The sequence below is a fragment of the Protopterus annectens genome, chromosome 3.part1 (genome assembly GCF_019279795.1).
Source record: "Protopterus annectens isolate FY-2018-M chromosome 3.part1, PAN1.0, whole genome shotgun sequence".
Classification (NCBI taxonomy): Eukaryota; Metazoa; Chordata; order Ceratodontiformes; family Protopteridae; genus Protopterus; species Protopterus annectens.
This window is the reverse complement of record NC_056732.1, coordinates 1,563,054,637-1,563,077,823: the sequence shown is the minus strand read 5'-3', so window position 1 is coordinate 1,563,077,823 and position 23,187 is coordinate 1,563,054,637. Positions and strand designations below refer to the sequence as shown.

At 41.7% G+C, this 23,187-nt stretch overlaps 1 protein-coding gene across 1 annotated transcript in view; it reads left to right on the top strand.

Moving 5' to 3' along the window:
- The window catches only part of LOC122797804 (SCO-spondin-like), a 4,708,783-nt gene that overhangs the window by 1,717,788 nt on the left and 2,967,808 nt on the right, over positions 1-23,187 (top strand). Inside the window, exon 42 of the mRNA XM_044066325.1 lies at positions 18,633-18,761. Coding sequence (XP_043922260.1) covers positions 18,633-18,761 — 129 coding nt within the window. The remainder of the gene's footprint in view (positions 1-18,632; positions 18,762-23,187) is intronic.

Here is a 23,187-nt window from a genome sequence, read left to right as displayed (position 1 = left end):
CAGATTATTTTACTTCTGCTCTGGCTTAAAATGTTTCCCTTGCAGCCATCAAGAAATTTCTTATTAAGTTAAAAAACACAATGTTAGCTGCTGATAATCTCCCAATAGAATGTCTTAAAACTGCTGCAGATTCACTGGCCTGTCCAGTTTCAATGCTTATCAACCGGGGTGCTCATGAAGAGTGTATCATCTCACTCTGGAAGCAAGCATATATCTTACCTCTGCATAAAGGAGACATTTCCACAGCTGTCAAACTTTAAGCCTGGTGCAGTCCTACCTTCACTATTTAAAATACATGGGAAGTGTATTCGTTCTTCAATTTTTCCTTGATCACAACTTTATTTTTCCAGTTCAATACAAGATTCCACTCCTGCCATAGCACCGATACAGTTCTATTAACTTTCTTAAATGCAATCCATTCCTGTAAATAAGGCAAGAAAGTCTCTGCAATTCTTTTGGCTCTCCCCAAGATCTTTGATATACCAAATTCCTAAATAAACCTTCAAGACTAGGAACAACTGAAGCTACCTTATCTTGGTTTAATAGCTAAATGAGTAACAGAACCCAGAATGCCAGGTGGCAAAATGCCTATTCAACCTTCCTGCCATTGAATATAGGTGTTCCACAAGGATCCGATTTAGGTCCCCTTCTTTTTAACATTGTCATAAATGATCTAGCCCAAGCCATCAAGCTTATCATGCTAATTCGATATGCAGATGATTCCACCCTCATCAATACAGCCTTGGCTCTAGATCAACTATACACCTTAACTGAATAATCTTTCTTTTCATTTGAAGTATAACTTTCAAACTCTCAACTCCTACTAAATTTCAAAAAAGACCAGTCTTTTACTAATCTCCACAAAACCTGTTCAGGACAACAAGAATAACTTTGCTATCACCTTAGCAGAAAACAGTAATCTTGAAATAAAAACTACTTGACATAATTATTGATAACACTGTCAAATCTGACTCACATAAAAAGACATTTAAAAACACATACAAACTCAGTTTACTGTACAGAATCAAACCATTTCTGATGGACAGTGAATATAAAACAAAAACAGCTGCTTATCTTCTCCATAGTCTTGTGTATGCAGTACCCATATTTATCAGCTTTTAATCCAGTCATCTTGCAAAACTTGAGCACTGTTGCAATAAATCAACTAACTTTGACAGTAATCTCTCAAGCAAAACCCATAATTGTTTGGCTCTCCAAAAACTCATCTGGTTAAAACTGCCCAGTTTGCATAACATAAATCAACTAAAACCAGCATGCAGTTACCTCCTACTGCTCCCCTAGGCGTCAAATATTGCTTGTTCATATTTGCATTAATAATTCCAAACCATGCTACATACAAGGTATCAGAATATTTTATCTTGAAGCATACATGATGGCAAACACAATCATATTGATATTTGACCTATGTTAATGAGTATTTGTTAGAATTGTAAGGTGATAACTTTATTTTTTAAAGACTCAAGCCACGCCCACTAGGAGTTAAAGGTACATAATCAAAAGAGCTGTACTGGAGGGAATGATACTATCCCAGTCAGAAAAGTGCCAACCCTTAGCCCCTTACTTCAGGGGTACATCCCATGTGGGTACCTCCAATATAAAAATCTCCACCTAATCTATACACAAAAATCACAGAATTCTCCAAGTGACTCTCTATTCTACCTCTGTCTCCAAACTTTGGAACAAAGTTCCTCCTAATATTAGAAAACTTAGCAAAGCTGAGGACTTCAAGACTACGTTAGTTTGTTAACAAGCTGAATGGCTTTGTCAATGTACCTAACCCCAAGGCTAGCTGTTTTTTCCCTACCTCCCCTTCCTGTGCTTATTTCCTTAAAAGTATGCCTTAAGCAAATGTATGGGTGAAAAGGCTCTTTCTTACAGATTTATGCTGTACAGCTACCTAAGAGCCATCAGTTTGTGTTTGAAAGCCACCCTCACTGTCTTTAGTACTCATGCAAATTCTTCCATCAAACACATTGCGTAGTGGTGCTGCATAATATAGATCCTATTGTTTGTTTGTTTTTTTTTTCTATTTAGAAATAGTAGTTGTATTCTGTGTGCATTCTGTATTATTTATATATGTTTTATAAATATCAATATATGCAAAATTCTTTGTCAAGCAAAGTACTTAGTTCGGCTGTAGATAACAGTCTTTTGACTTGTGTGTCTCTTTCATATATTTGAATGCTAATTTATGTTCTTTGCCTTCTGTGTTTAATATCCATCTATATATAGTTCATAGTTCATAGTTTAGTACTAAGCTAACTGCCCTTTCGAGCCATTTTAAGCCTAGCCAATTATCCCTTGTGATACTCAAACTCTGCACCTTGTGTTTGTATGGCAAACACCTTAGCCATTAAGCCACCCTCCCAACCTTTTTAAGGATCTGTGCTTATTTATATATTTATTTATATATTTTATATATTTATATATATGATGTATATATGCATGTAGATGCGTAGCTGTATATATTGATATAGATATAATCATAGAGTAAATTGCACAATATCTAAATCTTGGGTCAAATGCAGAATGCTTATTTCTATTGTAGACCGTACTTTTTTCCTCGTGTACTTCATTCCTGATTTTGAATGCTGATCCTAATCAGTAAACAAGCAAAAAGCTACAGAAATACAGTGCAATATTACCTAACCAGGAAATGACAATCTATAAGATTTGCACCAGAAAAATGTTTTATATGTCAAAATATATAAATAAGCACAGATCCTTAAAAAGGACAAGGACTAGTGAAAATTGTCAGTAAACATTACAAACCCAAGCTCTTACCCTGCCATGGTTAAATACCTTTCAGGAAACTGACAAATGTTCAACCCACTTTGTTCACCCTCACTAATGCTTGGGCTCACACTGCTTCCCAACCCTAAAACAATCAAAATTACTGCCAATAGTAACACCCACCCTAGTTTACCACCCAGGACTCAGTCTCAAATTCTTAATCCTTGTCCCCTGTAACTGTTAAATTACATCTCTGCAACCAACCCAGTACCCTCCTATGTTTTCTTATTCTAATTTACAACAAAGATAAAACCTGATTTAAATAAGATGCCCCTAACTCAGATTATTTTACAGTTTCTCCTCACTCTATTAGCCTACATCACCAATTACCAAATCCATCTCCTTCATATACTTAGGACTTCAACCGATCCCAGCCTGTCTTTCTCCATAACACTGTATCTCTACAAACAAACCATATTTTCTATAAATATCTCAAAATTAGGCATCCAAATGTATGATCAAATATCAAACCAAGACCAGAATATAACTGGCCACACTCATCCCTATGTAAAATATCAGTTCAAAAAAAATTAGCAGAGATATTCACCCACCCAGGTCCCACTGTTCATAGAACAATCACTTCCAACCCCAAAATAAACCAGTCTCCTAATACATCTCAGCAAAAAACAGAACCCAAACCTACCTTAATAAATATGAACCAAAGAAGTATGTGCAATAAAATCCATGAAATACATGCCTATCTTGTCATATACACTCCTGATGTAGTCATAGCTAATGAAACCTGGTTAAAAAAAAGAAATAAAGGATAATTAGATTACCCCCCCACCACCAGGCTACTATATACTCAGGCATGACGGACATGCAGGTGGTGTAGCAATCATCTATAAAAATTCCCTAACCATCACCTTACTTCCACAGGAAATACCCACATTTAACAATGCTGAACTACTAATAACCCTCCAAAAAATCAACAATAGGAAATCTATATGTTTAACAGCAATTTATATACCACCGGGGAATAACGGTGATACTTTTGAAAGCATCCTGTATTGGATGTACCATGAAACTGTACTACTTGGTGACTTAAATATACAGTGGGAACTCATAAATTCCACTACCCTGAACTGAATCCATAAACTTGTACAACTTCAGACAATTAATAATCATACCTACTAGAATCAATAAAACTTCAGAGAGGCACTCAACATTAGACTGGATTCAGACAAACTGACAAAAGTAGGCTGCCTCTCAGGTAGCATAAGTGACCACATACCAACATACACTATTAGAACTCACCATAACCTAGATAAACATACTATCTATAATTAAATATGAAAAATAACCAATTTCAGCAAAGATATTTTTAATGAAGCACTAAAAAATATATCTGGAATGTACTTAGAACAATGCTACTAGATACTGCTGTAGAACACTTCAATAACATATTCTTACAGACCTTAAATAATCTAGCACCAGCACATAATAAAAGAGTAAAGTCCAACCCCGCAACATGGCTGACAAAGGAAACAAACAAAACAAAAAAAATAATGATAAAAAAGGGATAAAGTCTGGAAAAATTGGTATACAAATAGAAAGCAAAATGCCTTCCAGCAATTTAGACATCATAGAAGCCTTGCAAAACTCCATGTCAAACAGAATAAGCAAACATAGTATACCAACCTACAAGACAAACATATAAACAACCCAAAAGTTTTGTGGTCATCACTAAATAAACTCCTCCACCCTGGCAAGACTACGAGTCCCTCTCCAAAAACAGACAATATGACAGGTCTCTCCCCACACAATTTAATTCCTACTTTATACAATCAATTTTATGTCTCTTAGGCACTCTTCCCTCGCTCTACCCCTGTCCAATCAAAACCACCCACAGGTCTTCAGTTTTAGTCCAGTACCTACCTTGCTCATAAGGAAGTTGCTCCTTAAAGTGAAATTTATTTCTGTAGCTGTAGACCAACTATAATCAGACTATCTAAAAATGGCTGCAGAAGTCATAGCCTTTCCTGTACCCATTCTAATTAACATGGCCGTAATAGAAATATATGTCCCATCACTGTGGAAAAAATCCTACATCATGTCACTGCACAAAGGTGGCACATCTACAGAGTTTAATAACTATAGACCAATATTGATTCTCTCGCCCTCTCCAAAATATTAGAGACATGCATTCGTATGCAGCTGATGCAATACCTAATCTCAAATAACCTGCTGTCAGAAACACAACATGGCTTTAGGCCCCAGCACAGCACTACTACTGCTCTACTACATGTTACCATTATAAATAACCAACATAGAAACAATGATCTGCTTGTGTCCACCATGTTTTTAAACTTGCCAAAGGCATCTGATACTGTCTCACACCAGCAACTGCTCGTTCAACCCTCCTCAGTAGGACTTTCACAGTACATCTTGTTGTGGTTCCTTAGTTACCTATCTGAAAGGCGACAAGCCATTAAATGACAACAAACCTACTCATTCTTTCAACCAGTTACTACAAGTGTCCCTCAGGGTTCTATCCTGGGTCCTCTACTATTTAATATATTTATTAATGACGTCCACATCTACACTCACCATGCTAGTTTAGTTCAGTATGCAGAAGACTCAGCATTAATATCTGCAGCCTCAATAATAAATAAGCTCCAAGATATTACTTAAAAATCTTTCTCCTCTGTAGGAACCTGTCTCAAAGAATCAAACCTCCTACTCAACCCCAAGAAAACTAAGTTAATGCTTTTCACCTCAAAAAGTTAACAAAATCAAAATCATCTGCCCCTTCTCCCCCTCCAAGCTCAAGGCCATAGTGACCATGGATGCTTCCCTGATGGGGTGGGGTGGGGCATTTCCAGGGAAAGACAGTCCAAGGCACTTGGTCCCCCGTGGAAGCCAACCTGCATATCAGTAGTCTAGAAGTGATGGTAGTGCTTCTTGCATTGCAAGCATTTCAGTCTATCCTCCCATCAGAGACAATTGCTATCCAGTTGGGCAACATGTCTGTAGTCTGGTATATCAACAAACAAGGGGGAACCAAATCCTACCCATTGTGTCAAGAAGCCATGAGGATTTGGCAATGGACAATATCTTCTAACCACTTTCTGATAGCAAAGCACATTCCTGGGGATTCCAATTTAATTGCAGACAAGCTGAGCAGATGCATTCTCCTGCCTCACGAGTGGTCCCTCAACCCTGTCATAGCGACAAAGATCTTCAGTCACTGGGGCCAGCCTTGCTGCGATCTATTTGCATACCCCGCAAACCAGAAATGCAGCAGCTATTTTGCCCTGATCCCCCCTCAGGGGGAGTCCCCGAGGGATGCTCTAATACACGATTGGCCCATGGGACTCCTTTTTGCCTTTCACCCTCTTCCTCTGATCCCGCAATTCCTAAACAAAGCTGTTCGGTTGAGAAGCAGAGTAATCCTCAGTGCCCCCTATTGACCAGATAAGTTTGGATGTAATGGGATCCTATCTCGCCTACATTCATAACTGATGGGCTCGGAGCCGATCCATCGGCTCTGACTCGGCCAACTAGTACACTAGAACGAAGTCTCTTATTGGCTGGGCTACCCTCTATCCCAGGATGCACCACATCTGCTTCCCCAGATCTCTTTTGCCGCTTTACTAGCTGGACGTGGTCTCGACTTGGCTGGAGCTAAGTGTTTTTTCATTACCTTTTTCTGGTCTTTGACCTTGGGGTTTCTTCACTATTTAATACAACAGCTGTTTTAACGGCTATTTTGTGTTTTTTGTTGTGTGAGTGATGACTGTTATTGCTGATACTTGTATATTGCTGGTCGGGCAAGGCCCGTTTAAGTTAGAGGGCCTTTGCCCTTCTTATTGGAGTGTCTGTGTTATTATTTCCCTTTTTTCTTCCGGGCAAAGCCCGTTTAAGTTAGAGGGCTTTTGCCCGTTGTTGTCGTGTTCTTTCCTGCTTGTTATTTCACTTGTGAGGTAAATCTCTCTCTGGAGAGCTCGTGCCATTTTTTTCTCGCGCTCTAACAGTTTGGTGTTATTAGTCACTTCTGTTCTTGGCGCAAAATTTTGGTATTTTGATAGTGTTATTACATAGTGTATAGGCATGTCTAAAGAGCAAAAATCAGGGTTCAAAAAGTGCACTAGGTGCAATTATAAAATGTCTATTACAGACAGTCACTCTATATGTGTATATTGTTTAGGACCTAAACATTTACAGGAGACATGTAGTGTGTGTCATGCTTTTTCTTCTAGGGTTCTTCAAGAGTGAAAAAATAAATTGATCTTGAAGGGTCTTATTAAGCCCTCTTTTGAGGAAGCTTTGGATTCATCTCCTACTGCCTCTAAAAAGAAAAGGTCGTCGGCTCCGACAAGTCCGTCGGAACCGACTGCTAAGAAGCATAAGTCGACCTCTTCTTCCTCGGCTCCACTGACTTCGGGGCTGAGGGTCGAAGGGTCTGCCTCGATGCCTCTTTCCTCGGCTCCATTAGTTTCGGAACCGCAGGTTGGAGTATCGAGAGGCGAATCACCTCCATCGGTCCAGATGGTTTCGGAGCCGGTGGAGGTGTGCAGCTCAGACTCTTCCCCCTCGGCTCCGAAAGCTCCTTCGGCGCCGATCCTTATTCGTGCTGTGTCGGATCCGGTGCCGATAGTGTTGGAGCCTTTTCGGAGCCGGTCCCCTACATTGTCTGAGCCGAGAGGAAAGTCGTCTCGACCCTTGTCTACTTCCTCTAAATCTTCAAAACTGTCGGACTCGGATTTGGATAGGGTTATTCAGAGGCTTTTCCAGTCTCCAGTTTTTGCACAAATGGTCTCGGCTCCGGCCCAGTTGGCTTCGGAGCCAATCCCCCCTCCGAAACACTCGATTCCTCCTCCAACCTCCTCGGAGCCGTTGGAGTCGGTGATGGTGGAGCAAGGCGGAGCCGTACGGTCGGAACCGAGACCCCCTCGAGGTCTATCGGCACCGACCATTGTTCCTACCCTGTCCTCGGGTTCAGGGTTTGGTACTGGGACTTCCTCAGCCGGGGCCGAGGGGAACATCTTGGGACTGGGTGACTCGGTACTTAGTCTTCCCCTCGGAGCATCGGCTGCCGGAATTCCTAGTGCCGTCGTGGCCTCTCGGCCAGTGATCTCCATGGAGTCTGGATGTCCGGCCTTTGAGGCCATGAGGAGCGCGCTGGCCATGTCCTTGCCGGCTCAGCAGGCTTCCACCTCACCGTCCCTAGACCTGGAGACTGGTGCTTCTGCCGTACTGCAGTCCCATGACAGCGGGGCCCCAGGGCCTGAGGATACCCCCGTCGGGGGTTCCCTTCTTCCGGGGGGTCCATCCGAAACTGCTTCGGATGAGCCTCCACGGAAGAAATTGTGCAAGAGGAAGCACGTAGACTCCCAAGATGAGTCTGTCACATCGGACACTGACCTTGATGACGCGGAAGGGTCCCGTAAATCATCTTCGGATGATGTCTCTTTCTCGGATATCCTTGAGATTCTGAGACAGAGAGGAGATTGGCAGGCCAAAACCCCTTCCGCTGAGGAGTCAGTCTTCCTCAAGGCCTTCGGGGCCCAGCCCTCCGCCTCCTGGGTGTCTCCGCCCTTCGATGAATTGCTTGATTTGGTTTCTCGAAGGGCTTGGGAACACCCTGATTCTGTGGAACCGGTGCCTGCAAGACCGAATAAATTTCTTTCAGCCCCCCCTCAAAAGGAATTTTTAACAAAAGGAGTTCCCGTAGATGCAATGGTGGTGGCATCTGCCACACAGCAGGACGTGGCAGAGGCTTCAACGTCTATCCACCCTCCTAATAAGGATTCCAGGAGCATGGATAGGTACGGGAAGCGTACCCTTTCTTCAGCGGCCTTTACTTTACGGTCGCTGAATTACTTATGTCATTTTACTAGGCTCCAAAGGGACCTCCTTAAAGAGCTAAGTGAGTCCCTCACAGGTAATCTACCTGAGGCGCTAGCCCACACTGTTGGCCCAGATGACTACCTTATTTTCCATTGTGAACTCGTCCATGAGGCTCATCTCGTATGCGGCCGAAGGGGCGAGTAGAGCAGCGGGAACAGGCGTCGCCCTCAGGAGACACGCCTGGTTACGCTTGTGTTCATTTGCGGAGGCCTTCAAGTCTTCCTTCGCCGACGCCCCCTTTGATGGGTCATCTTTGTTTGGACCCAAGGTGAAGGACACACTGACTCGGTGCGAGCAGGAGGGCAAGACCTTGACTGCCGTTGGGGCCCGTTTTTCCGCTCCCTCTAGGCCTTACCCCAAGGCCCAGAGAGGAGGGAAAATGTGGTTCAGGAAAACTCAGAGGTCTTTCCCTACTCCACCCAGTGATCCCCCCTCTAGAGGCAGGGGGGGGGATTCAGGAAGATGCCGCCCCAGAGGTGGCAGAGGCCCCCGTAACTCTGGAGACCGCGATTCCTTTCGTGGTTCTTCCTACACTCAACGTCCCTGAGTTGGTGCCCGACTGTGCAGCTCCGGAGCCAGTCGGGGGTCGTTTTGCGGAACACCCACAAGCTTGGGAAGCTATTACCAGCGATCAGTGGGTGCTCCGGATTATAACCGGAGGCTATCTCATTCCCTTCATCAAACCCCCCCTTCCCTTAAGGGAAATCCCGGACGTGCCACCCAGTCAGCGGGATCAGGCAGCAATAGAGGTTTCAAAGCTGCTAGAAAAAGGAGTCATCCAGCCTGTCCCCACCGATCAGATCGGATCAGGAACTTACTCAAGATTATTTTTGGTGCCAAAAGACAGGGGACTTCAGGCCCATTTTGGACCTCAGTTCATTGAATCGTTTTGTGTAAAAGTCCAAATTCTGAATGGTCACCCTTCAGTCCATTCTCCCACTATTGGAGAAGGATGTCTGGATGTGCTCCATAGATCTCCAGGACGCTTACTATCACATTCTGATAGGTCAAGAGTCCAGGAGACATTTACGCTTCCGCCTGGGAGACAGTCATTTCCAGTTCCGAGCACTGCCCTTTGGTCTCACCACAGCCCCCAGGTTGTTCACCAAGTGTCTGGCAGTGGTGACTGCTCACCTGAGAAGTCTAGGATTCCAAGTGTTTCCTTATCTAGACGACTGGCTCCTTACTGCCACCTCCATGCATCTACTATTTCAGGCGCTCATGGCCACGGTCACGTTGGGCCGTTTCCTGGGAATTACTTTCAACTGGCAAAAATCTGTACTACAGCCATCTCAGCATATTACCTTTATAGGCGCAGAGTTAGATACAAAAAGGATGCGCGCCTTCTTACCGGCAGCAAGAATTCAAGTTTTGCAGAACCAAGTCAGATCCTGCCTCCCCCTATCAAGAGCTCCGGCCCTTCTGATTCTACAGGTGTTGGGCTCGATGGCATCATCTGTACTCCTAGTCCCCTTAGCCAGACTCCACATGCGGGTTCTGCAATGGCTTCTGTCGGTTCAATGGTCCTATCAGGAACTCCCCTTGAACCACTTAGTTATGATTACGGAGAGTTGCCGTCGAGATCTGTGTTGGTGGCTCCTCCGATCCAATCTCGACCAGGGGCGACCCTTTATTCCTCAGTCCCCCATTGCCACTGTGACCACGGACGCCTCCCAGGTAGGGTGGGGGGGTCATTACCTGGACAGGTCTGTCCAAGGCACATGGCAACTCCAGGAAGCACATTTGCATATCAATATCCTGGAGATGAGAGCGGTACTCTTGGTACTACAAGCTCTCCATCACGCTCTCCCGCAAGGTCCGATTGCTATCCTATCCGACAACATGTCGGTGGTTTGGTATATAAACAAGCAAGGTGGGACCAGGTCATACCCACTGTGCAGAGAAGCCATGAGACTTTGGCACTGGGCGGTAGCTACCAACCGCTTCCTAATGGCAACGCACATACCGGGGAAATCCAATGTGATTGCGGACAGACTAAGCAGGACCATCCTGTTACCCCACGAGTGGTCCCTCAACCAAAGAGTGGCTGCGAAAATCTTCGCCAAATGGGGTCTCCCTTGCTGCGACTTGTTTGCCAGCCCCCACAATGCGAAGTGCAGAGAGTTCTTCACGCTGATCCCCTCTCAGGGACAGATTCCCAGGGACGCTCTGACCCACATTTGGCCCCCCGGTCTCCTTTATGCCTTCACTCCGGTTCCCCTCCTGCCGAGGGTGATACAGAAGGCAATTTACCTGGAGAGCGAAATGATTTTGATTGCCCCGCACTGGCCTCGTCAGGTTTGGTTTCCCTTCCTTCGGAGGTATGCGGTAGAAGGTCCATGGTTTCTGGACCCGGTGCCGGACCTGTTGACTCATCAGTCAGGACAATCTCACCCATCTCTCATGTCCTTGAGGTTGGCGGCATGGTTACTCCGCTTCCATCCTTAGTCCGGGACAATTCCCTCTCTCCGGAGGTGATCCACATATTGTCTTCCTCTCACAAACCTTCCACTGTCAAACTGTATTCCAGCAAATGGAAAAGGTTCGCCTTCTGGGCTTAGCAACGAGGTATAGATCCTCTTACAGCCCCAGTTTCGGAGGTCTTGAATTTCTTGGCCTCTCTTTTTCAGTTGGGCTCTTCAGTTTCCACGATTAAGGTTCAACTAGCGGCTATCTCTAATTTTCATGCTTCTTTTGAACCTTCATTAATGTCTCACAAACTTTGTAAGTCTTTCCTTAAAGGAGCATGGCTCCTTAGGCCCCCAATATCTCATCCTGTTCCCCCTTGGGACCTAAATTTGGTTCTTGCTGCCTTAACTGCCCGCCCTTTTGAACCAGCTGCTACCTGCGATTTGAAATTTCTGTCCTGGAAAACCGCCTTTTTAGTAGCCATAACTTCGGCCAGGCGGGTTTCAGAGCTTCAAGCTCTTTGTTCTGATCCTCCTTATTTGATATTTCACAAGCATAGAGTATCCCTGAAATTAAATCCCTCCTTCTTACCAAAGGTAGCTTCTTCTTTCTGCATTCAACAGGCTCTAGAGCTCCCTGTATTTTTTCCCGAGTTTTCTAATAACGCAGAATATATTCTTCATCAGTTGGATGTCCATAGACAACTGCGTTTTTATTTGAATAGAACTGCTCAGACGCGGAAATCAAATCAACTGTTTGTTTCCTTTGCAATAAACAAATTGGGTCAACCAGTAGCTAAAACCTCCATAGCTAAATGGATTAAAGATTGCATCTCTTTCATTTATTCACAGGCTAACAAAGAGCTTCCCTTTCCAGTCAGGGCTCATTCTACCAGGGCAATGGCTACTTCTGTAGCTTTTCACTCCAAATTATCAATAGATGATATTTGTGCTGCGGCTACCTGGACTTCTCCGCACACTTTCATTTCTCATTACAAGCTAGATGTGGTTTCTCGAGGCAGGGCTTCCTTTGGTTCCACAGTTCTCAGGAGTGTTTTCCAATGAGCCACCCGGGATTTAGGTGCTAGGGACGCTGTCCCATCAGTTATGAATGTAGGCGAGATAGGATCCCATTACATCTTTTAGTTATGTACTTACCATAACTTCGGATGTATGGGATCCATCTCGCCTACATTCATACGTACCCACCCTCCTTCCCCCTCCCATGCGGATTTAGAGGAAATGTAGTTCCATTTGGAGATCTTCTCTTGAAGAACTTTAGTTGGTTGCAGTAACTACTATTTTTTCTGTGTTTGCATGTAAGTATGAAAGCGAACAAACAAGATCTGGGGAAGCAGATGTGGTGCATCCTGGGATAGAAGGTAGCCCAGCCAATAAGAGACTTCATTCTAGTGTACTAGTTGGCCGAGTCGGAGCCGATGGATCGGCTCCGAGCCCATCAGTTATGAATGTAGGCGAGATGGATCCCATACATCCGAAGTTATGGTAAGTACATAACTAAAAGTTTCCCTTCCTTTGGCCTCACATGCTCCACCAACCATGGATTCTGGATCCAACTCTGGAATTGCTATCGCAACTGCAAGGATTGATCCATCCAACTATACCGAGTCTCAAGCTGACAGCTTGGTTCATCCACTTCCAGTAATTGCCAGGCAGAATAACTTATCCTCTCCTGTATGAAACATTCTTCTGGCTTCCCACAAACCATCCACCAGGAAACTTTTGTCTTAGCAAATGGAGAAGATTCATAATTTGGTCTCGAGAAAAAAGACTTGACCCCTTCTCAGCCCCAGTGAGTTTGGTACTGGACTATTTATCAAACCACCTCCATTCTGGAGCAGCAGCTTCCACTATTCGAGTATACCTGGCGGCTATCTCAAACTTCCACAAAGGCTTCCAGGACTCGTCCTTGATATCTCACTGTCTCTGTAAAAAAACCTTTCTGAAAGGTGTCATACACATTAGACCACCTTTCAAAGAGCCAATCAAACCTTGGAATCTGACTTTGGTGCTACAGTCCTTGAATCGTCCTCCCTTTGAGCCTTCTGCCACTTGCGATATGAAATTTTTATCCTGGAAAAATCTATTCTTGGTAGCTATTACCTTAGCAAGGCGAATATCTGAATTACAAGCTTTGTGCATAAGACGTCCTTACATGGTTTTCCATAAAGACAGAGTATCACTCCGGACTAATCCCTCCTTCTTACCCAAAGTTATTTCAGATCTGACTAGTAATCAAACAACTGACCTGCCAGTCTTCTTTTCCAATTTTTCTAATAAAGGAGAATATTGCCTGCATTTGCTCGATGTGCATAGACAATTACGTTTCTACTTGGACAGGACTAAATCACTACAGAAAACTGACCAATTATCCATATCCGTCTCAGCACCAAAATTGGGAAAATCTGTTTCTAAAGCATCTTTAGCTAAATGACTGAGAGATTGGATTTCCTTTATCTGCCAACAAAACAAAGTTCTTTTACCACCCAAGGTCAAAGTGCATACAACCAGATCAGTGGCGACATCTGTTGCCTTTCATTGAAGAGCTTCCATGGATGACATTTGTGCAGCAGCAACATGGGCCGCTCCTCATACCTTTATCACTCATTACAAATTGGACTTGTTCTCCAGGGGGAGAGCATCTTTTGATTCAATAGTGCTCAGGAATATCCTTATTTAGGGCCTCCCAGGACATAAAGTAACTAGGGACTCTGTCCCATCAATAAGGAATGAATGAAGATTAACAACAGCAGATAAAGAAGTTATGTTCTTACCATAAGTTTCCATCTGTGTTGTTGACATCCCACCCTCCTACCCTCTCCGAAAGACTCCTGAAGGTTCGAATTTGGTCCAAGCTCCGTGATAAGGAATTTCCTCAGATAAAGCCTCCGCTTTCTTTCTTATGGGAAAACTCGATCTGAGGTGATAGAGAGAGGGGCAGTATTGGTAAGTTTAGCTCAAGAGTTTTTTGGCTGGCGTGAGCTTGTTATAAAGGCCGACTCAGTTCCAAGGACGGAACCAGTACCCATCAGTAATGAATGAATGAAGATCAACAACACCGATGGAACATTATGGTAAGAACATAACTTCTTTTTTTGAAGTCTTCAAATAATCTGGTAGGCCCTGTAGACAATAATAGGTGCAGATACCCATAACTTTTTCCAGTTCTTTTGCCATCTGGATCTGCAATTTTTTCTCCTTACTGCAGACCAAGCACATGAAAAGTTAATCCTATGAAGTCAGTTTTTCAAATCTTATAATTTCCTTTAAGCTTGGCCACAGAGAACCTCATGTCTTGAATTTCCATGGTATGCTTTGCTACCATAGTTCTCAGGGAATTAATTTCCGCCTGATTACAAGCTAGCCTTTACTCTGTTGTATCAAATTTCTGGTCCTCTGCTACAGTTGAAGAGGAGGGTTGCCACCTTTTCAAATGCCCAAATTGGGACATTTTTGGTATAAACGTCAGATATTGCAAAGCAAAACATACCCACAGTCAGTACAAAGGACAGAACTTCACTTTTTTGCCTAAATAAAATCTTATTCTTGTAGCATTTAGTTGCTTTTTCTGTTCCCTATAACATTTAGGTGTTTCAGATACAGAATAACTGTTTTATGCAACTATTACATAAAATATAGAAAATATTTTTGTCCTAAAATCTCAGGACATTTGCCATTTTTTCAATTTTTTTGCAGGACACACTTGCCCAAAGAGGGACTGTCCCTCGCAAAGTGGGACAGTTGATAACCCTATTGAAAAGTGGAGTGGCCTGAATATCATTTAGCACAGTGTACAGCATTGACATAAGTGCATCTGTGTTACTTTTGATATGTTTAACAACTTTCATATTGAATCACTGTTCTGATGTCCCTATACCTCTAATGAGAGATCATATTTTGCAGTGCTGAAAGATGAAAGACAACCCCTAAGAGAAAAATGTTTTCCTTTCCATTATCAAACTAAAAATGTATCAAGGTTCAAGGGAGACTTCAAGTAAAGTTTTAGATATTTAAATAAACATGGGCTTCCAATTTGCCTCAAAGAAAGGAGACTTTATTCCATAGCTTTGACATGTTAAAGTAGAGAGCATCTCCAGCTGTTACACAATAATTGTACTGTCTTATCTTTAACAGGCTGTCATTCAATAATTGTACTTTTTCATCTTTAAAGCCTGTTTGCACCACATAATTATAATGCCCAAGCTTTTTTTTAAGTTTTGTTTTGTAATGCACAGTGATGTTTTATCCTCCCTTTGTCGTGTTTTACTTATGCTGCCACGTAATTTTTCATCTTGGTCAACATATGGTTTTCTTTTCACCTGCACTGCAGCTTTATTTTCACCCTCTTTAGCTGCATTCTGCTACCTTCTGAAATCAGAGGTAGTCCTTGCACATGCCAACTGGTCTTGTCACCAATTTTGCATGCAGTTCCACAACCTAACATTACATAATGCACAATAAATACCCATAACTACAGTTGCTGAATAGATGGCTTTAATTCTTCTGGTCTGTAGCAATAACAGTGCTCTGTTCACTGTGGCACATGTACACATATGGGTGTGAACTTCATTGTGCATAAGCTATGCTGCCTGCTGTAGCCAAAATTGGTAAAAGTAAATGCAGCTGAAGGAAAACAAAAATGAATAGCATGGCTTTAGCTGTTAAACAAAATGTATTTATTATATATAAAGGAAAGAATCAGCTAATCAGAGAATTCTGAAAATCCAGAAATCACCAAAATAAAGCATCAGTTTCCATGCAACACCAAAATAATCATTGATTTATTCAACTTCTAGTACTACTTACTTTATCCACTTCAGGGACACAGGGGTGCCAGAACCTATCACAGCACACAGTTAGTGTAAGGCAGACAACCAATCCTGAGGAGGCATAAGGGCAGTGGTAAAAGACACAAACATGCACACACACGCACACACACACACACACACACACACACACACACACACACACACACACACACACACACACACACATATAAATATGCATAGATGCACTCACCCACATGCACATATACATGCATGCACAAAAACAAACGCAAGCACACACACACACACACACACACACACACACACACACACACACACACACGCACCACATTCACATTTAAAGGCAGTTTGTGGGATCACCATTTCATATTCTTGGGAGGAAACTGGAGTATGGACGCTGCTCCAAGAAGAGCTAAACCCACACATAAAACTACTGTTCAATCTCAGCCTTACTACAGGATATGTGCCCAAAGAGTGGCATACAGCAACTGTGGTCCCTCTCCACAAAGGTGGTGCCTCAACGGATCCTGGAAACTATCGCCCCATAAGCCTGACTAGCTTGGTCTGCAAAGCTATGGAAAGGATCATCATGGACCTCATAAATAAAGATATTGGGGACCTACAGGCACTGGATCCTACCCAGTTCGGCTTTGTTAGGGGCAGATCCTGCCTCTTAAACCTGGTTGATTTCTTTGAAACAGTCACCAAGGCCATTGACGAGGGGAAGGTGGTCCACACAGCCTACCTGGACCTCACAAAAGCCTTCGATACAATACCCCACTCGGGCATTATAGATAAGCTCACCAGCTTAAATATAAACCCCTATGTCACTAGATGGGTTGCAAACTGGCTCAAGGACAGAACCCACATGGTTAGAATTGCTGGAGCCATGTCAAACTCCAAACCAGTTACAAGTGGCGTCCCACAAGGCTCAGTCCTGGGACCTCTCTTGTTTGGTATATATTTCTCAGAGGTACAGGCCAACACAGAAGGACTGTGGCTGACAAAGTTCGCAGGTGACTGCAAACTGGGTGCCATAATCGACTCTCCAGCCGACACAAGCATCCTCCAAAAGGGCCTCATAGAAACAGACAACTGGTTCCAGAGCCATGGCCTCAAGCTAAATGCCAAAAAGTGTATAGTCATCCCCTTTGGCAAAAGCAAAGTGCCCACAAATTACCACATAGGTGGTAATCCATTAAGTACGGAAGAAGTAATTAGGGACCTGGGGACCCAAGTTGATAGCAGTCTCTGATTTGACAACCACGTGGCCAAAGTGGTTAGAAAAACATTTTATATAGCCCACTTAATCATGGAGGGATTCACATCTAAATCAGGGGAGGTCATTGTGCCTCTTTACTCATCCCTCATCAGGCCCATAATTGAGTACAATGCCCCTTTTGGGATGTACCTTACCAGACACCTGCAGCAAATGGAAAGACTCCAAAAGTACCTCACCAAGAGGATCAAAGGGCTCAAACAGATGCCATATGCTGCCCGGTTAAAGAAACTCCAGCTCTACTCAGTGGCATACCACCTGTTCAGAGGCGATCTGTGCCTGACGTATAAAGCCATGTCCAACCCGGAATTAATGGACATGCTGCACCTCAGAAAATCCAAATCCCATCGAGCTACACGCTTGAGAGACTTGAACCTCAGCACTGAAATAAATAGGACATGCTGGAGGGACAGATTCATAACCCAGGGGCTCCCTTCACTCTGGAATAAAATCCCAGTCCAGGTTAGGCAGAGTCCCTCATTGACTCTCTTCAAGAGGAATCTTGATGAGTGGATGGGAGATCATAGGTTTACCCTGGGTATCACTTCTGTGTCACTGTTAGACAGAGGCACAGTATACTAACCTCAAAAAAGGGCATAGCAAAATTAATTTAAAATGGGTGGCAAAAGCCAAACATATTCTGGCTAGGCTTATAAATGCCCTAGGGCAGATAGCCTAGTATGAACCTATGAAAAGATGAGCTGAGCCCACATAAAAGGCACCCTAATTTGGAGCTGAGCCACAGACCAAAGAACTTAAAGGCAGCAGTGATAGCCATTTCTCTGTTGTGTTGCACCTGCATGATAATAATGCAAAAGAAAAAAAATATTTTTTTCAAGCAGGACTGTGATGCAAAATATATAGAGTAACTGCTTCCACCAGCAGTCTTGATTACAATGGGTATTATCTGCAGCTACATTTTTATTTGTTACTCATGTTACTTGTTTTTTATTTTTTTATTTTTGTTCTGGTACATTAGGTAGTTTGAGAACATAAGGCAGTCAGTTTTACAAGCTGTAGTATTCAGTGTGATACCCTTAGTGATTGCTTCTATGATTCTTTCCTTTGAAATATGCAGGACTATTAGCTGTCCTTCTTAGCTGGGAATTATGACAATAAATGCACAGTTTGCTTAGCCTCTTACTGCCAGAGACCATGCAGCTCTGTGCTTGGTAATATGTGGAACATGATAGCTTGTGAGTTGCTTTCTCAGTATAATGAGTTTTTCTATAAAATGTGTTAATCCCTTCATGATAGATGCCTCTATAGGAGGGCATAGTCATAAGTGACATCACTTTTATTTAGGACATACACTGAAAGGTTGACCATTGTGCATGTTAACAAGGAATTATGCAGCCATATTGGAACTTTTTTTTTTTTTTACTTTTCATATATCTAACCAATAAATTATTTACATTTTCCCTTTGTCTCTTTTCTCCTTTTCATAATTTTATTGCTTCTCTGTTAAAGGTAAAAACCAAACGAGTGCTCCCACACGGACACCAATGTCAACCTTTATGACAAGTGAGACTCCAGGTGGACCTCATCTTTACAGCACTCCTCCTTCTCCCTTCATCACTTATCCTCTTCCAGCAGAAGGTATGAAAAATCCAATGCCTTAACATCAGAAAGGGACTGATATTTTGTGTCATTCACAGTTATGTCAGAATTCAGTTGTATATTGTTTGGAAATAGCTTGCTACTCTTGCAATATTATTTTATTCTCTGTGAGTCATGACATCTGAAGTATTACAACTGTACATGAACAGGCGCATCTAAAGAATGAAATAAATGCAAATGAACTACATGCATATTACATACAGGGGAAACAAGTTATTTATTTACTTATCTGTGCGTTCAGTTCTTATGACAGGACAGTAACAGAATAGAATAGTAGAACCACCGGTGTGTTGATTTTGATAGCAGGTAAGGACTGCTTGGTTCACTTTGTTCTTTTTTTCAATTACTAGATAAAATGTATATCCTACTAAATCAATATCTTATTTTTTTCACCACTCATAGGAGCTCCCTTATGTCTGTCCCTGGTCTGTGCCAATCATCCATTATGCTTTCTTTGAAATTATTTCTATGCATTGTCAAATCTGTAGATGCAGCACACTTCACTTTTGATGCTGAAATATTGCATTACTGTAGGTTCTATTCCTATACTTGACACCTCAATTAATTTTCTATTACTGTTACTATACAGCAATGTAACAGGAGTCCTGCACTCCTTAGTTTCCGCCCTTTATATCAGTTCTGAAACTTGAGGTCCCATCTGCTTAAGCATGTCAGATCACTAAAAAGATCTCTGCCTCCCAAGACCAAGAGGAGTTAGCTCTGTCTCCTGTTCATGGTGTGTGTGAAACTTGTTATTTTTATGATTGTGTGGCTTTTTTTATGAGTACCATGGCTTTGTCCCATAAAAAAAGGGGTTGTGGTTGGAATAATGGTTAAGGTGTTTACATCATGGACACATGGTACATGGTTTGATTCTTACATTTGAGGGAAATTGGCTAATCTTAAAATGACCCACAATGCCAGTTAGCTAGTATTTACCTATGAACCTTAACATGATGATTTATCCATTACACCAAAAGAATAATCTGCGCCTGTGTCTGTGCCACGCCTGCATGTGTTGAAAGATAAACTCATTTATTTTATTTATTATTATTTATTTATTTGCAGTTTGTTTTCCAGGATAGTCCATTGTGCCACAAGGAGCCCGTTTTCAAAAAATACAAATGCATAGTGCACATTGCACATATACATTACAGGTTATGTCATAGGAATACAAAGTAAACATGATAAGAAAAGGTTAACAATGATAGAATACAGCAGTGTAGTTTGTAAAACAGCAATAAAAAAACACTTTTTTTTTTTTTTTTACAAAAGTAATAGCATAGGGTAACTGTTAAATAGTTGGTCAAATACTTCAATAGAGCTGTGGAATTATAGGAGGCAGTGACGTCGTATTTAGATCTAGGAGAGTAGGAAGTGGTATTAGAAGGATTAGGTAGGACTGGAACAGGAGCACTTCCATTGTGAAGTTAGGTGTGAGTGCAGCAAGGTCTTAAATGAGGAGAGACTGCTGGTGATGCAGATAGGAGATGGGAGAGTATTCCAGAGACGTGCAAGAGAAAAGGACATTAGATGATTCCCAGCTGGACGTGTGGGTTTGTACAATTTAATTAGTTTTTGGGAATTAGATCTTAGAAGTCGTTCTGGTTCATGCATTTCAAAGGTAGTGGCTAGGGAGGGACAAAGAGAGGGGTTGTAAATGAGTTTGCGTACTCGGATGAGTTGGGTATAAGTGAGGAGGTTAGGTAGCTCAAACCAGTTTAGTTGGTGAAGAGAATTACAACGGTGAGAAATGGCTCTGTGACCTGCTGCAAATTGTGATATCTTGTTATAGCAAGAGGAGAGTTTTGTTTTGAGGGAGGATTGCAGGTTGGTGAGGATAGATGCACCATATAGGAGGGATGCGATGAGATAATTATTGACTAGTATGAGCTGGTGGAAGGAATGATATAACGATTATGGCGATATAGCATACTAAGTTTTTTGTGGGGTTTTTTGATATTTACTTGTAAAGGTTTGTCGAATTTTAGTTGATCATCTATGAGTACTCCTAGTAGTTTAGTGTCAGAGACTATTTTTATTGGGGTATTGTTTTTGCTGGTGATTATGAATAAGTTTTTATCTAGGGAGGAGGTTTTAGATGTGGTGAATAACATAAGTTTTGGTTGCATTAAGAGCCAGATGGTTGTTTAGCATCCACTGCTCAGTAGAGGAGAAGGCGCTTTGGGATAGAAGGGGAGGAGCAGATAATAGTAGAATCGTTGGCATATTGGATGAGGGTAGAGTTTGGAATGGCTTGGTAGAAGTCGTTAATAAATATGTTGAATAGTAGGGAGCCTAAAATGGAACCTTGGGGACACCTGTGGGAGTATTAAGGAAGGGTAAAGTGGTCTTATTCCATTTGACTGCTTGTTGTCTGGTTGTGAGGTAGCTGGGGAACCACTTGGTACAGGAAGGGGATAGGTTTAGTTTGGAGAGTTTATTAAGAAGCAGGTTGTGGGAAAAAGTGTCAAATGCCTTGGAGAGGTCGAGGAGAATGGTGGATATGAAATGGCTGGAATTGCAGGCTTTGTTAATTGTTTCAAGGAAGGAGAGGAGGGCAGTAGAGGTGCTATGACCAGGTCTAAATCCATGCTGTGTAGGGGTAAGAAGCTGGTTATTGATGAGATAGGGTAAGAGTTGGTGGATACATTTTTCAAGAAGCATAGAAATAGGGGATAAGACAGCAATAGGGTGAACATTTGGAATGTCATTATTATTGCCTCCTTTATGTAGAGGTATAATAAAGGCTTTCTTCCAAAACTGGGGGACCTAGCTTTCTGAGACAGACCGATTAATTAGTCTGCTGATAAGGAGAGCAGTGGCTTCTGCAGCTACTTTTAGGAAGTAGGAGGGAATTTCATCAGGGGCATTGGAACGAGGTTTTGTAAAAAGTCCCACATCAGAGGAGCAGGATATTTAATACAAATTTTAAAACACAGAAGAAACATATGTAACTGTGTGATTCTAGACAAGTTACTTAACCTGACAGTGTTTCTGGACTGAGTTTGAACAGATCCATAGAGAGCAGTGCACTACCCTGGAAAACAAATATGGAAATATATATATATATATATATATATATATATATATATATATATATATATATACACACACACACACACACACACACACACACACACACACATATATATATATATATATATATATATATATATATAGAGAGAGAGAGATATATATATATAGAGATATATATATATATATATATATATATATATATATATATATATATATAGATAGATAAATATATAGATAGATATATAGATATATATGGGGACCCTATGAGTTGATCAAGTTTTCAGATACTCAAACTCCATATGATTGAGACCATATGATCGAGTTTTTGAAAATTTGAAGCTTTTGAATGGAGATTGTGGAACAGCAAGGATTAGGTAATTTACCCTTTTCCTCACTGTACTGCGATCTCGAAGTTGGTATATATAATTTGCAGGGAGTATGGGGGGTTGGTGGGTGCAGGGGGGCAAGCCCCCTGCAAAAATGTAAAAAAGGTAGATTTTTGCGTTTATTTTTTTTTCCTGTTTGAGTTTCTGGAAACTCGATCATACGGTGTCTTTGATATTTTTGTCCCTTTCCAAAAAGATGCTCAGCTGACATAGACCCATATATCTATATATGGGTCTACTTTGAAACATCTAAAACCCATTACATCTAATTTCATAACATTGAGACCAGAACATCTAAAACCCAAAACATCTAAAACCCATAACATCGAATTTCATAACATCTAACACCACATATCACAAGAAAATAACACCCCCTCCACATATAACGACACCAAACTACCAAACACACTTTTTACTACATTTCTGCAAGGGCAAGCCCCAGTAAATTAAATATACCAACTTCAAGATCGCACTACAGTGGGAAAAAGTTAATTTCCTAACCCCACTGTATCAAGCCCCCCTGCAAAAATGTAGTAAAAAGTGTGTTTGGTAGTTTGGTGTCATTACGTGTCATTATATGTGAAGGGGATGTTATTTTCATGTGATTTGTGCTGTTAGATGTTATGAAATTCAATGTTATGGGTTTTAGATGTTCTGGTCTCACTGTTATGAAATTAGATGTTATGGGTTTTAGGTGTTTTGAAGGGGACCCATATACTATATATATATATATATATATATATATATATATATATATATATATATAGATATGTATATAGATATAGATATAGATAAATGTGTGTGTGTGTGTGTGTGTGTGTGTATATATATATATATATATATATATATATATACATATATATAGATTTATGTCATAATATCAAACTATTAAACATTGATACAGCATGATCGAAATCCAAAAGAATGAAAAAAAACCTCATATTTTTTCCAGTGAGAGCCTAGCTGATTATATATACCAA